This window comes from Ipomoea nil, unplaced genomic scaffold (genome assembly GCF_001879475.1).
Source record: "Ipomoea nil cultivar Tokyo-kokei standard unplaced genomic scaffold, Asagao_1.1 scaffold2957, whole genome shotgun sequence".
Classification (NCBI taxonomy): domain Eukaryota; kingdom Viridiplantae; phylum Streptophyta; class Magnoliopsida; order Solanales; family Convolvulaceae; genus Ipomoea; species Ipomoea nil.
The window spans coordinates 2,793,727-2,809,372 of record NW_017619385.1 but is presented as its reverse complement, the minus strand read 5'-3'; the positions used below and the strand labels follow the sequence as shown (position 1 = coordinate 2,809,372).

Below are 15,646 nucleotides of genomic sequence, written 5' to 3'. Positions count from 1 at the left end.
GTTGCGTTTATATGGACTGTTGATTACGGGTTTGTTTTTATATTTTCTATAACTGGTTGTTTTGTTAGACACAATCTATTCAGTTTAGGTGAGTGTATATGTATTGACATTCTCATTCGTAAAAGTCATTTATCCAAAAACGGTTTAAAGTTAATGTTTATTTTTGAAAGTTTGTGGTAATTAGAATGTTTTGTTAGCTCGGTCTGTGCGTAGTTGTGCCTCACTATGTGTTGGGCGTGTACAACGTGTGTGTTCTTTTGCTGTTTTTTCCCATTTAAGTGGGTGCGTTATGGGGTCTTTACATTGGCGTGTTTGCACGTGCTAGTATTTCTATGATGTCGTGTAGTTGTATTTTTATTCTAATGTTTTTTTTTTTCTTGTTCCTGTGGTTTTAGTTTTGCCAGGTGATGGTGCGGTTCATCCTGTGGCCTCAGGTGTGGGAGATACTGTGGCCTTCGTAGGGTGATGCTCGTGCTATGCTGGCCTTACGTGTTCTTTTTGTGTATGAATTGTTGTTGTTTCAATGCAACATTCATTGCCTCTCGAATGTCGACTGTGTGATGCGGTACAGTGCGTCGGCTCGTGGGAATCAATAACTTATACTCAATTTTGGAATATGTTTTTTTTGGGATGTTTTTTTTTTCGTTCTGGGTGTGAGTGTGGTTTGTGTTTTCCCACGTTAACATTGATTGTTGCAGTTCTATCCCGGTTTTTCTTCTATATTGTGTGGTTGTTGTTTTTACCCCCTTCGCTTTTACGAGTTTTTGTTGACATTACTGCCAGGTAGGGGAAAAACCATATCATAAAAGAAATGGTCATTCTGTATCACCATTATGCACTGTATTTGGTCTCCTTGGGTTACCTTTTATTGATAATGTCTTTATTGAAACACGCTATCGCTCGTATTCTTGTACGCACACTCTTTATCTATTGATGTCAATCTTTTACTCACTACAAAGTTACATAACACCACCACTTTGTAGGGGGTGGGGGGTGGGTGGGGTGTGTGGGGAGTGTAATTGTAGTTTCGACAACCTATACGCACATGCTGTAGCAGTCCCACGCACAGGCGGCTGGTAATTTTTTAAAAACTGATTAAACTATGTACCGTTTGGTTTTTTGATTACTTCTTATGAATATTTCACTCGTAACACGTGATCGCTCCTAGGTTGCATATCCCCCGCCAAACGTGGGTGGGATTATTAAATCTTATAATTGAAATTCTGTACGTACATGATGCATAATCTTTTTCACGCACAATCTCATGTTTTTTTTTTTAAAAAAAAAAATTTCAAACCCGCAGCCACTGGAAATAACATTCACAGGGATTATATATTGCCAACATAACATTAAACAGGTCACTGAGCTCTTTCAATTATAATACCTTTTCAATTGTGGGCGTGGGGGGAGTGTATTTGTAATGTTGGCAACCTGTACGCACATGCTATAGCAGTCTCACGCACAGGCTGCTGGTAGTTTTCTAAAAAACACTTACACTACGTATCATTTGTTTGTTTTAATACTACTTGCTCCTGTTTCACTTGTAACACGCGATCGCTCCTAAGATGTATAACTCCTGACTTACGTGGGATGGGAAAATAAATCTTAGAATTGAAAATTCTGTACGTACATGCTTCAGAAGCTTTTCACGCACAATCTCATGTGGTGCATAGACTAATCTAAGTCGACGCACACGTCCACTGCACTCCGCTTTTTATACATAAGGCGTAATAAAGCGGGAAGGGTAGCTCTAGCTAATATGCAACCTCGGTTCGACCTATACGTCGTTACTGAGGCACACAACCAGCCCTAACATATATTTCGTACGACCCAACAACAAGAGTATGAGTAACGGAAAACAAGACAATATGCACAAACTATTTTAAGTCGACGCACAAGCCACTTACAGTCTGGGTTTTTACATAATGTGTAATAAAGTCGTAAGGGTTGCACTAGCTAATATGCACCCACGGTTTGACCTATACGATGTTTTTGAGGCACACAACCAGCACTAACATCTACTTTGAACGACCCAACAACAGAAATATGAAGAACGAGAAACCAGGCGAAATGCACAGACTATTATAGGTTGACGGACACGCCTCATACCGTCCGGATTTATAAATAAGGTGTAGTAAAGTCGGAAGGGTTGCACTAGCTAATATGCAACCACGGTTCGCCCTCTATGACGTTTATGAGGCTCACAACCACCCCTAACATATAGGTCGTAAAATGCACAGACGAATACAGGCACAAATTTGTTTTTTTAAAAACGGAAAACGACGCAATATGCACAGACTAATACACGGAAATGCCACCCACCTGTGCTAGTACTATCCATAACTGCACAATGATCCTTGGTTGCCTCTGTAGTCTGTACTGCCTGTTCTGATTCGCTGACTTCTGCGTTGTCACTACCATTCAATCGTTTTTTTTCGATCTTTGAATACCATTTAACAATCTTTGTCCTTAATTATCGTTCAATAAAATCCCTATTTTAATGCTTAAGATTCCATTTCTATTATAGTCATGAATAAATAAATAACTACTATTACAATTTTATCCTTCTGATTATTATATATCCTTAAATACTTTAACAATCTCTAATGATCTTGATCATTGATGGAGTATTAATCAATGGATATTGTGAGTTCTTATGAACTCATTTATCATAGGGGTGCACCGGATTCAAAGCATATATATATATACACACACACACACACTAAGAGTTAATAAAACTATTAAACGAAATGAATGGTTCAGATTATTCAAATTTTAATTTTTCCTTGAGATTTTCAAACTTATCCTTAAGGGGGCGTTTAGTTCAGGTTATATTATATAACCAAGGGAATGTGACATTCCCGAGCTTACAATTTTATCCTTCTGATTATTATATATTCTTAAATACTTTAACAATCTCTAATGATCTTGATCAGTGATGGAGTATTAATCAATGGATATTGTGAGTTCTCATGAACTCATTTATCATAGGGAGTGCACCGGATTCAAAGCATATATATATATATATATATATATATATATATATATATATATATATACTAATAAGAGTTAATAAAATTATTAAACGAATGGTTCAGATTATTCAAATTTTAATTTTTCCTTGAGATTTTCAAACGTATCCTTAATTATTAACTTACTCGTTGATTTCAATAAGAAATCTCTTAGGTTCGAACCGCATCTCAATCAAAGATGGCATAATTAAGTTCTTCACTCTATTTTACTCATTAAATTAAAAATAAATTAGTATCTACAACAAAAAATGATACATATGCATTTCTTTAATTTATGATTATGTGTCTACAATGCTTTTATTTTTAAAAAAATATTCATTATCAATAAATTAAATAAGTGAAATAATTTTATTAGTTATATTGTCTTTATTTTTTCTCCAATGCAAAGATTTTTTACATTCAAATGAGGAAATTACACTTTTGGTCCTATGACTATAGAGGGGCGTGTTAATTTCAGTACATGACTTTAAAAACTAACAATTTAGTTCTGTAACTATGCAATTTCTAACACATTTGGTCCTCCCGGCCAAATTACCGGCGAAATTTGGCCCGAAAAACTAAACCTATTTTAAATTAAATATAAGTGGGGGCAAAACGGTCATTTGAACTTCAAATTTCCGTTTCCAAATTGGAGCGAGAACTGAGACGGAGATCAGCAACCGGTTGAGAGAAATCCATCACGGCGGAGAGCTATCGTGAATTCGAACGGAAATCGTGAATCGTGAATTCGGAAATCGTAATTTTCAAACGGAATTCGTAATTTTTTTGGTAACGGAAATCGTGAATTTCTTTTTCACTATTCCGTTCGAATAGATTTTTATTTTTTTTGGGAATCAAGATGGAAATCGTGAATTCGGAAATCATTTTGGAAACGGAAATCGTGAACGGAAAAGTGAACGAAGAACTATCAAGATGACAAGATGGCAATGCATTACAGTGTTCTTGAATACAGAATTCTTGCTACCTTTGACCTTCATTAAGCTCTGATTTTGTTTGATTAATGTTTGATTTGGTTTGGTTGGATGATTAGATCTGCTTCATACATTTTCGCATTTGTCCCAAGATCTCAATTTTGGTGCGTCGGTGGAGGAAAGGACGAGAACAAGTACTACAATTCCGGCCAACACGGAAGGGAGAAGAATAAAATGATTCAAATGACCGTCTGCCCCCACTTATATTTAATTTAAAATGAATTTGGTTTTTTTTGGAAAGGATCAAATATGTTAAAAATTGTATAGTTACAAGACTAAATTGTTAATTTTTAAAGTCAAGTACTAAAATTAACACGTCCTTTATAGTTATAGGACCAAAAGTGTAATTTTCTCCATTCAAATTCATCAATTTGTATTCATTACATTGTCCATTATCTTCTTTTTACACTAACTTGTAATTAAATATCAAAGGTATAGTACAAAATAATGTTATATATTTATTTACCAAGTATTTTATTAATACCATGAAAAAAAATTTAAAAATAGTTTGAAGCCAATCATATTAACTACTTGGGGAATTTGTTAACAAAGAGAGTATTCAAATAATCCAACAAATTGAAGCAGGAAACTATCTTATAATATATTTGGAATTCATCATATTTAAAATGTTCAAATTTTTACTACTTTATCTAATCTTATTCCTTATAGGGATTTCTTTATCCACAATAACTCATTCAACAATAATGGTTGAACCAAATGAACACCAAACAGAACACCTAAAGGACTTGTATGTTTTTATGTTGATAATAATATGTAAATGTTAATTATATCCAGTGTTACAAAAATTGCGCCTAGGCGGTGGGAGGCCGCCGCGAGGAATGGCCTCGGCGGCCGGCCGCCTAGACCGCCTAACCGGCTGGTTCGGCGAATTTTTTTTATTTTTTTTTAAATGTGGGAAAAGTTTCAGAAGGCATAACTTTTGACTCGGTTATCCGATTTGGACAATTTTTTTTTTCAAATCGCGTATTGGTCCACTAATTTGTCAAAAAAATGCTTCTTTTACTCTTAATTTTAGTTTTTTTTTTTTATGTATTTAGATGTTTTAAACAATCTTTTGAACAATTTACAACCACTTTCGTATATAGTTTCTAAGAAATAACTATGGAAACCTTATGTTTTATTACTAAAATTTGAAATTTTTTAATTTTTAATTTTATTTTTAATTAAAAATATTAAAAATAATAAAAAATAAAAAATAAAAAATCGGCGCCTAGGGGGCGCCTAACGTTTTTTGCAACATTGATTATATCATTACCTTACGTAGCTACATTTAAAACTAATTATTAAAACTGTCAATTTAGGGCAATAGAACATCGTAACATACTTGATGCATTGAAAAGATGCCGAGACTACAACAATGCTGCAATCAATTAGACAAACTTAGAAAATGAAGAATTTTCAAAATAGTCACGATTGATTATTCAGTTATCCTGTATGTAAAATACTTATTGTGCTAATAAATATTCATGAACCTTATACAAACATAATAAATATAATAAATATTAATATTTTATTCAATACTTTCACATAAAACATGTAGGGGAACAAACTACCCCTTCAAAATATCAACCGGCGCTTGCAAGATCAAGAGTTCATAGTACAACTAAGATCTAGTCATACACGGAGTACACAACAAGGAAAATCTACAACTTCCTACACCATAATCTCATTGCATGACGCTGTCATCTATTCTACCAACAGTAGCACAATTGCAAATAACACACTAACAACAAAAAGAAAGAGGACAAATAGTAAAGATGAAGACAATGTCAATGTTACTCAAAAGAGAATTAAGAATACTTATAAAAATTAAAGCCAAAAGTAGTATTTAATTAGACTATCGTTTTAAGACCAAGTATTTAGATTGTCGATTTTACAAAGTTGCAAACATTTATTTTAGTGACAATTATAATGAATTTCCTATATTATCTTGCATTCATATACTTTGAGTTACATATTTAAATAAACAAATTCGACATTCAATTACCTATGTATGAACTTTTTCTATATAATCTTGCACTGATATACTTTCAAATATTTATTTAAATATAAATGTTGGACATTAACCCATTCGCGCAATGCGCGTGTAAAACTAGTTAAAATAACGTTTATCTTCATCTCAGTACAAATAACAAAATAAATAAATAAATACTTAATCTGCAATTTTTAAAAATACGTTATTAGTATCATGCAATCCACCGTACTACAAATGACTATTTAATTTAAAAAATCTTTATTTATGTTATTAATTAATATTTAATAAAATAAAAATTTTTAAAAATAAATTCAAAGTAATAAAATATGCCTATTATTGCCTTCTTCTAAACTTTAAAAAATGAGAGTGAAAAGAATACAATACCTTTACATTCTTTTTAACATTCACGAAAGAAGAAAAAAAAAATGTAGTGCATCTACCTTATTTTCAAATAGGGTTTTGAAAATAAGGTAAAGACATACTTTTCACAAAATTATATAGGTTTTTGAATCTACATAATTTTGTCACATTTTTGTTAAATCTAACATTATTGGCAATGATTATATATATATATATATATATATATATATATATATATATATATAAGTAAATAACTATTCTTAAAAATATAAATTGACCGATTTGCCCTTATAATTATATAGTTAAAATTGGGTTACATTTTACCGGTCACATTTTGGCTGGTAATTTGTTTGAGTGGATTAAATGTGTTAAAAATTGCATAGTTATGGTATTAAATTGTTAATTTTTAAAGTCGTATGTTGAAATTGACAAGACCTCAATAGTCATATGACAAAAAGTGTAATTTCCTCTCAATAATGTATGTGATATATATTGTTACAATGCCTTTCGATCTCATGACCTTCCACATAAGAGATGTCATTACATGCCATCTGAGCACAAAGTGTTTGGCATTACAATTTTCCCCTAAATTTTTCTATTTGGACATTTGGAGATATTATAAATGGAATGTTGTAATTAATTTTAAATTTCAGAAAAATTAGTTAGGGGTCTTATTATTCTATTTTTTGATAATAACAGGAATTGTTAAAACTTTTGGCGAATGATTAAAAGTGAAATGGATATAATAATTGTTAATTAAAAATGACCAATTTTAACTAGTTTGGTTGCGTGAGTGGCCCTGCACTCTCATTTTTTTAAGAGAGGTTAGAAGTTCAAATTCTCTTTTGTGTATCAATTATATAATTTTTGTTATGGTTCACATAGCACTATAATTTGCCATCGTGTATGGTACGAATTTAAAGGTTTCTCCTACCGTTAGAGTCGGACGCCTCGTAGTCTAACAAAAAAATGATTGGTTTTGAAATTGAAGTAATTGATGACTAAACTCACTAAAGTGCCAAAATAAGTAAATAACTATACTAAGAGTACTAAATGTGCAATTAGTTAATTAGTATAGGAAAACAAATAAAAAAAAGAAGTTTTCAAACGATGATATGCGACGTCGTATATATGAAGCGTTGCGCTAGAGCCTAGAGGGAATGTATTCTCGCTAAATGCCCAGCAACCACACTGGTATACAGCTCCCATCAAGCCGTTAAGAGCAAACCCTAGCGAGTTTCTCACCGATCCGCAAGAAGAAGAAGAAGAAGCGATCAGATCAAGATGGCGATGGCTGCTTTGAGACGCGAGGGGAGGCGTTTGGCCGCCGCTCCGTTGACTTCTCCCACCCCTCTCAATGCGCTCCGCTCCTCTCTTGTCTCTCCTTCGGAGTACGATTTGTCCTACGCTTCTTCTATTTTTTTTTTCTCCTTCTTACAATTTAAATTGGACCATTGGTTAATCTGTTGGGAGCTTTATGTGCTTTGATAGTTTGATCGTCGTTCTAAAGGAGCATGGAAAGTTGGGATCTTGGGCGTTTCTGTTGCCCATTTTTAATGTTTGGGAATCTGAAATGAAATTGCTGATAATTCTGATATTGGTTTATCTGTTGCACACTAATGTACTTGTAAATGTTTTGACATTTTGTGCTGATTAGCGCCTGAAAATTTGCCATTTCTGGTAATTCTGATACAATGCTCTTTTATCCCATTTGACCAAAAGTTTTTAAGATGTAGTTGGATTTTTAATATGCTGAATTGTGTTATGCCACCCGTAAAGCTTGTTGAATATGAATGGTTGGAGTATTTTGTACTTAGGAAATTTACTAGGGAGATAGTTCTATTGCATGGTAATCAAACATTTGTTCTGAATTTCTGCGTATTGGATCTCATTATATGTCTACTAGGTGAGATTTTTTATTTTTCCTTTATTTTATGTTATACTCCATTTCATTGATATCCTGTCTGTGTACCAGACTCCGAGTATTTTCTCTGAGTTGTTATTGCCTTAATTCTGCTCGAATTCCTAGTCAACATATATAAAGGAATATAGATGAATTGGTTTCTATCACAGGTTTATATCTATCTTATCTGTTATTATGTGTATTTTTTCCTTTTTCAATGAAGTTGTCTGCTATATATGCAGGGAGATAGGCTCATCTGGAGTCCGTTTTATTTCTACTCAAGTTGGTAAGATTGATCTTTAGTTTTCTATTGGTCCATTTTCTAACTCTCTATGCTTGGTCTGCCTTCAGTCAAGTGCTCTGTTAATGGAAGAAGTGTTTATGTTGGCAATGGATTGGTGCAGTGAGGAATCGGATGAAGAGTGTTAAAAACATTCAAAAAATCACAAAGGCAATGAAGATGGTTGCAGCTTCTAAGCTTCGAGCTATTCAGACTAGAACTGAAAATTCACGTGGCCTCTGGCAGCCATTCACTGCTCTCCTTGGTGACACTCCAAGTATGTGGATTTAATTTTCAGCATTGCTTATTCTGTGAATCCACTTTCTGAAGGAGGTGGACTTTGTAACTGGGCTTTATTTTTGTTTTGAGGTCACTTCTGTATTCTATTCCTATCTGATTCTTTTATAATATGGATCTTAGGCACTATTTAGTATGGGCTTTTCTGGCTCTGGAAATAATTCTCTATATGTTGTGATTATTGGTAAAAGCTCATGTTTATATCTACCTACAGAAAAGGGCTCCTGTTTATCTCTACCAACTTAATTCATTATTCCATTCACTTTCTTATCATTCATCTTTTCCTTAGAAAGGAACCTTGCAGTAATGCTTATTGCTTAGCCTGTGGGTACTACTTACAGAAATCTTACAAGTCATTTGCTTGTAATTTACTCTTGACATCTTGGGACTGAGACAAATAATGTATTTGTAATGTTGTGGAAAGGGGTTAATGGTTACTAGTTTAGCTTCAAAGTGGACTAAATGATATCTGTGGAAGCGATTCAACTATGCAACTGTTCTATTTTATTTTTCAAATCTTAATATAATTAAATACATTGACAGGCATATTCAATTAGTATACAGATTTCAGTGTCACTATATATGCAAACTGTTTTTTTTGTCAGTGTTATAAATTATAATAGGTACTTATTTAGTGCAGTGTTTACTTGTATTTTTCCTTCATTTCAAACATGTTTACATGTTTTTACTATCTTCATGAGATGCCTATTTGTTTAATTAATACTTTATCATCCATGAAACTTGTTCATCTTCTGATTGCCTCTGTTGTTAACCTTCTAAATTCTTTTTGCAATAGGTGTTGATGTAAAGAAGAATGTCATCATTACTATTTCTTCAGACAAAGGTCTTTGTGGTGGAATTAATTCTACATCTGTCAAGACAAGCCGGAATATTAACAAGTTGAATTCTGGTAAACTGCACAGTTTCTCTATGATAAGAATGCTAACCCCCAATGGAAATTAAATTGATCAGTATTTATTGTTTGCTTTTTACTAGGTCCTGAGAAGGAAAACAAATATGTAATTCTGGGAGAGAAGGCAAAGGCACAGATGGTGCGAGATTCAAAGAAAGACATTGAATTGATTATAACTGAGTTGCAGAAGAATCCTCTCAACTATACTCAGGTTATAATTTTATTTGACCCAATACCCACATATTAAAACTCAAATGAAGAGACCTTGCTACTATCCCCACTTCTTTTTTCTTACAAATTGTGACATAATATCCCTCCTTTTAGCAACATTTTATTATTAGTGGTTGTAGTTGGTAAGGGCAGCAAAATGATACCCAATTTTCTTTTAATGCATTTGTACTATTGCACTTCAGGTCATTTGTGTTTAAGACTCTTTACTGAACATGGATTGTGTGGAATGGGTTGGCTACATACTGACTATAATTGAGTCAATGGATGGCTAAAAATGCTGTTTAACTTGTACATAAACAAGAATGAAATACCTCTTTTGTGGCCAGTGAAGATGTAACGGAGCAAGGGCATTATTGCATTATCTTCTGAACATGAACATCAAATCAATACTGATTTTTAAAAAAAAATATTCATTCATTCTTTCTTTATTTATTTTGGTTACCAAAGAGAATACAAATTCTTCTCACTCTAGCCCCCCCTACCCCAAGGTTCTCCAGCACAAATATTTTGCATAACAGCAGAAGAATGTAAGTAAAACAACAGACTTGTATTTTAATGTTTAGTAGATTCTGTCTTTATAGAGATTGGTGCTGTTTTGTTAAATTTGATATTTGTTGGTATGAAAGGTTTATGTGTTCTTTTCAAAATGATACCCTGTAGAAGCTGAAAAGAATTGTTGGGCATGGAAATAAAAGATGCCTTGCCTTGCAAAAATAGTTGCAAAGCAGCTCCTTTTTTAATTTATTCTCACATCCTTCACATTTCATGCATTGCAGGTCTCAGTGGTTGCTGATGACATCCTTAAAAATGTAGAGTTTGATGCTCTAAGAATTGTTTTCAACAAGTTCCAGTCAGTTGTCTCATTTGTGCCAACCATGTCTACTGTATTATCACCTGAGGTGAATGCATTGAATCTTGTTTCACTAACCCCCCTCCTGCCCAAAATAATCATGTTAGGAGTTCATATGCTTCTTTGTTAAATGTCCTATTATGGTATTGTAGGCTGTGGAGAGAGAATCTGAATCTGGGGGAAAGCTCGGCGATTTGGATTCTTATGAAATTGAAGGTGCTGAGTCAAAGTCAGAAGTACTTCAGAATCTCACTGAATTCCAATTTTCATGTGTATGTGCCTTTCCTTCGAACTCTGTCAAGTGTTATTTGAACCTGTGAATGTATATAATCAATGATTTTGATAGATTTTTATCTTTTCCAGGTAATGTTCAATGCTGTTCTAGAGAATGCTTGCAGTGAGCAAGGGGCAAGGATGTCTGCCATGGACAGCTCCAGCAGGAATGCTGGTGAAATGCTTGATCGCCTCACCCTCACTTACAACAGGTTCTTCTTCTTCTTCTCTTTCTCATGCATTTATAGTCTTGTGGTAATGGAGTTTCCTAGCTCCAGGGTTGGGACTAGGAGGAAAAAACACAAATGAAAAACCATTAGGCCCTATGCCTTGTGGAGATGCAGTGGGAGATAGTTTCCCTGCTAAACTGGGTCGTATTTTAGTTCTATTTTGATGAGATTGTCATATGAATGTACTATCCTTTACTGTAAATAAATTAAGGATGGTTCTTGCTAGAAGACCGATGCAATTGACAATGTCCTTTTTGTCATCATATTATATTATTTGATCTGTAAAACTGATCAGTGGTTCTCTCTACCTTTTAACCAGAACCCGTCAAGCATCTATCACCACAGAACTGACAGAGATCATATCAGGAGCATCAGCATTGGAGGGCTGATTAAACCTCTGCTACTTCATAATTTCTGATGGTGATGAAATAAAACTCTATGAAGGCTGTTATTGCACTTGGTTCTCCTACAACATACTGAGATTTTTGGTTGGTCGTTAATAATCTCCTGGATAATTTCGGGAAAATTTGGTTCTGGTTGAAAAATAGCTTTGCGAAACCCAGTTTACCATCTCTCGTATTTGCCAGAGTTCTGTAACGCAGTTAAGAATTTTTTTTCTTTTCTTTTTGCCCCAAGATAACGTATAATCCATTTGTGAACCGGTACTGATCTCCTTGCAGTGTGAAAAATTGAATTTAATGTCATCAGTTATTCGATTGAGAATGTTGTGCTGGTTAGAATTGAAATTGTTTCCGAGTCTCTGCTGGCAAGCCTCGTTGTGAACTAGGGATGTCAATGGTCAGGTTACTCGCCCATTAAGCCATTTTCAAGCTTGAACTTGAATAGGTATAAAACTACTTGAATCCAAAAGAAATTTTCATACCTGTCCTATATCTATTTAACACTACTTGAGAGTTGAATCTATTTCAAAACTTGTTTAATTTATTAAAGGGAAAGTAACACTTTTTTCCCTTGAATTGATGGGGCTAATGTGAATACATGAATAATTAGAGAAAAAGTGCTATAAACATATAATTCAGGGAGAAAAATTGTCATTTTCCCTTTATTAAAAGAACAAATTTAAGGAGAAATTAATATTTTGGTCTCTCAATTATTTCCCAACTGTCAATGTAGTCCATAATTTTCAATTTCAATCAATTTGATTCTTGAATTGTTTAAAACTTTGTCAATTAAACCCTTGTAGGGATCAAATTGATGAAATTTTAAAAATGTGGATATCACCATTTTGGTCTCTGGAAGGTTTTAATTGACAAAATTTTAAATAGTTTAACAATCAAATTGGTTGAAATTGAAAACTAGGGACTATATTGACAGTTGGGAAAATAATTGAGGGACTAATATGATGATTAACTCTAAATTTAAATAGGGAAAAGGGTCAAATAGACCCTTAAAGTATAGGCAAAAGAGCAATTAGGCCCTTCAACTTTGAAAAGGTACAATTAGACCATTCAACTTGTTATTTTAAGTCAAATAAACCCAATAGCAGGTTTTTCAGCTAGAATAACCAGTCAAAAAATTCCGGCGATATTTCCGGCAACAACAAACTAAAAAAAAAAAAAAAAAACTTGCCAGAGAAGACGGTTGTCTCTCGGGCAAGTTTTTTTTTTTTTTTTTTTTTTTTTAATTTGTTGTCGCCGGAAATATGGTCGGAAATATCGCCGGAAGTTTTTGATCGGTTATTCCAGGTGAAAAACCTACTATTGGGTTTATTTGACTCAAAATAACAAGTTGAATGACCTAATTGCACCTTTTCAAAGTTGAAGGGTCTAATTGTTTTTTTGCCTATAGTTTAAGGGTCTATTTGACCTTTTTCCCATTTAAATATTTTTTGTCAAATACATAAGAAATTTATAAAAGTGTTAATTACCGAAATGGTCACTCGACTATATCGAAAATACCAATTTGGTCCTTAACTATTTTTTTGACCAATTAAGGCCCTCAACATTAAAAATCTTAACCAATTTGTCGCAATTAATCACTCCACCGGCACTTCCGTATCACACTCTGCGTTTTGATTTTGATTTCTCTGATTTGGAATTGCTGTTGTCTGCTCTTGATTTGACTGATTCTCAATCGTCTTTGCTGATGGATCACGTCTGTTTCCCTTCACAGCATCCGCAAAAGATTTCGAGAGAGACTCAGGCAATCTACGACCTGGATTCACCGCATTGCAAATCTCCTTTGCCTCCGTGCCTTGATTCTGACCGTTTTGAGCACTCAGAGTAGATTCTGGCTCCTCAATCCTATCAGTCGCAGCATAATCTAGAAAATTACGAATTTCTAGAAAAAAAAGTCCGTATCCGGCGACGTGCTGGTCACCGGACCACCGTCGCCCTCCGGCAACCATGCCACCGGCTATTGCCATCTTCTCCGACGAAGAAATGGGGAGAAAAAAAAAAACAATACATACAAAAAGACTAAAATACCTCAATCTTTTAACCGTTAATATTTTCCGGCCAAATTTGGCCGGAGTGACCAAAATTGATAAGAATTGCATAGTCAATGTAGTAAATTGACATTTTTGAAAGTCAGGTACTGAAATTAACAAAGCCCCTATAGTCATGTGACAAAAATTGAAAATTTTTCTTATTATTATTATTATTATTGTTATTGTTATTGTTATTGTTATTGTTATTGTTATTGTTATTGTTATTGTTATTATTATTATTATTATTATTATTATTATTATTAAAAAAGCAAACTGTATTCGGTAAAGTTTTTTTATCGAACCGTTCGGCATATAAGAATTCATTACCGTTTGATTGTACGGTATATTAACGAACCAAATTAGTTCGGTTCGGTACAGTTTGGTACGGAAAATTTGAATCGAATTTCTCACCGCTAAAGTTAATTACTGAAATGGTCCCTTGACTATAAAAAAATTACCAATTTAGTCCCAAGTTACCGGATGTCTCACGGAAAAACAAACAGTGGACCAAATTGGTTAAGATTTTTAAAGTTGAGGGCTTAATTGATAAAAAAATAGTCAAAGATTAAATTGGTAATTTCGCTATAGTCAAGAGACCATTTCAGTAATTAACTCTTTATAAAAGTATATAATACAACAAATCTAATAATATATGGGATTGGATTCAAGTGAGAACCCTTCCTTAGGTAAGAACTAGGAACTAATCTGGTGTATCCATCATACGGTTTTTAATGGTTGAGATCAAATAAATAATAATGAATGGGATTATGAGCATTTAATTTACATGGACGTCATTGTAATATTCCCTATTACTGAAATAAAATGAAAGATTTATTGTTGATTTAATCCTTGATTTTAAGAGTTGTTATTACGGAAGGAGTGTAATGTGGTTGTAATACCTCAAGGGATCTGAAACGGTGGAGCAATGCAACAACTTTGAAGTTGTCGCTGCTGCGGAGAGTATTTCGTAGTTTGAGAAAAGCCATGAGCGTCGTCGCCATATGTACATTTATGAATAAATGCTATTTGCCCGCATGGGTAGCTCAACTGGTTATAGAGGTGAAACTTTGGAATAATGATCAGGGATCGAGTCTCACCAGCGACAGTGTAGGAGCAACCTCTTAATGTGAGGGGAGTTCCTTGTGCGCAGTGTGCACCGGTCAGCCCTTTTTATTAAATATTGTGTGTACGTACGCTTTACAACTCTGGACGCATATGCTCTAGCGTTCTAGTGGAACAACATATGAGGAGGGGAGTTAGTGACCGTCGTCTAAATTTTAATCGAACACAACCACTTGGAATTGTAGTATAGTGTATAGTATGGGGACACATTTACTGGAAAGGGTTCTCCAATTTGGTGAACCCTGGTAGTGAAATAACACCGGAAAATGACATGATTGTGTTTGAGACTACGAATATATTTGTTCAGTGTGATTAATGTGGTTCGTTGGTTGTGTGCACTTAACGTTTTGAGTGTGTGCATTTTAGTACCGTGTTTGTGAAATGCAAATTGGGTGCATGGATGGTGGGATGATAGTTTTGTAGGTCATGTTGGGTGCATGGATGGTTCAATTATGCATTGATTGTTTTGTAGGTCATGTTGTCCATCAGGCGATTCCAACAGTTGTGTGATGAATATTGCACCGAGTTCCACGAAACACTGGATGTTATACATACATTCTATGGGTCAACATCATCTTTGAACAATTGAAGTACATCCCCCTTCAATTTCTAAGAACAATGGCTCTGGTAAGTGGTTGAAATTGTCCAATGAGATAACAACATGTACAAAAAGCAGTGAAAGGTAAACATTTGTGTAGGTCTTGTAACCAATTAGAACACCGTGCAGCCGTAACTGTCC

At 34.0% G+C, this 15,646-nt stretch overlaps 1 protein-coding gene across 1 annotated transcript; it reads left to right on the top strand.

Moving 5' to 3' along the window:
• The first annotated feature begins 7,518 nt into the window (after positions 1-7,518).
• Positions 7,519-12,082, top strand: LOC109162807 (ATP synthase subunit gamma, mitochondrial). Its single transcript, XM_019311498.1, has 9 exons — positions 7,519-7,750; positions 8,505-8,548; positions 8,667-8,819; positions 9,636-9,749; positions 9,836-9,963; positions 10,760-10,882; positions 10,986-11,105; positions 11,197-11,318; positions 11,656-12,082. The coding sequence occupies exons 1-9, from the start codon at positions 7,644-7,646 to the stop codon at positions 11,723-11,725; spliced, it is 981 nt and encodes a 326-aa protein (XP_019167043.1). The 5' UTR covers positions 7,519-7,643; the 3' UTR covers positions 11,726-12,082.
• Positions 12,083-15,646: the final 3,564 nt, after the last annotated feature.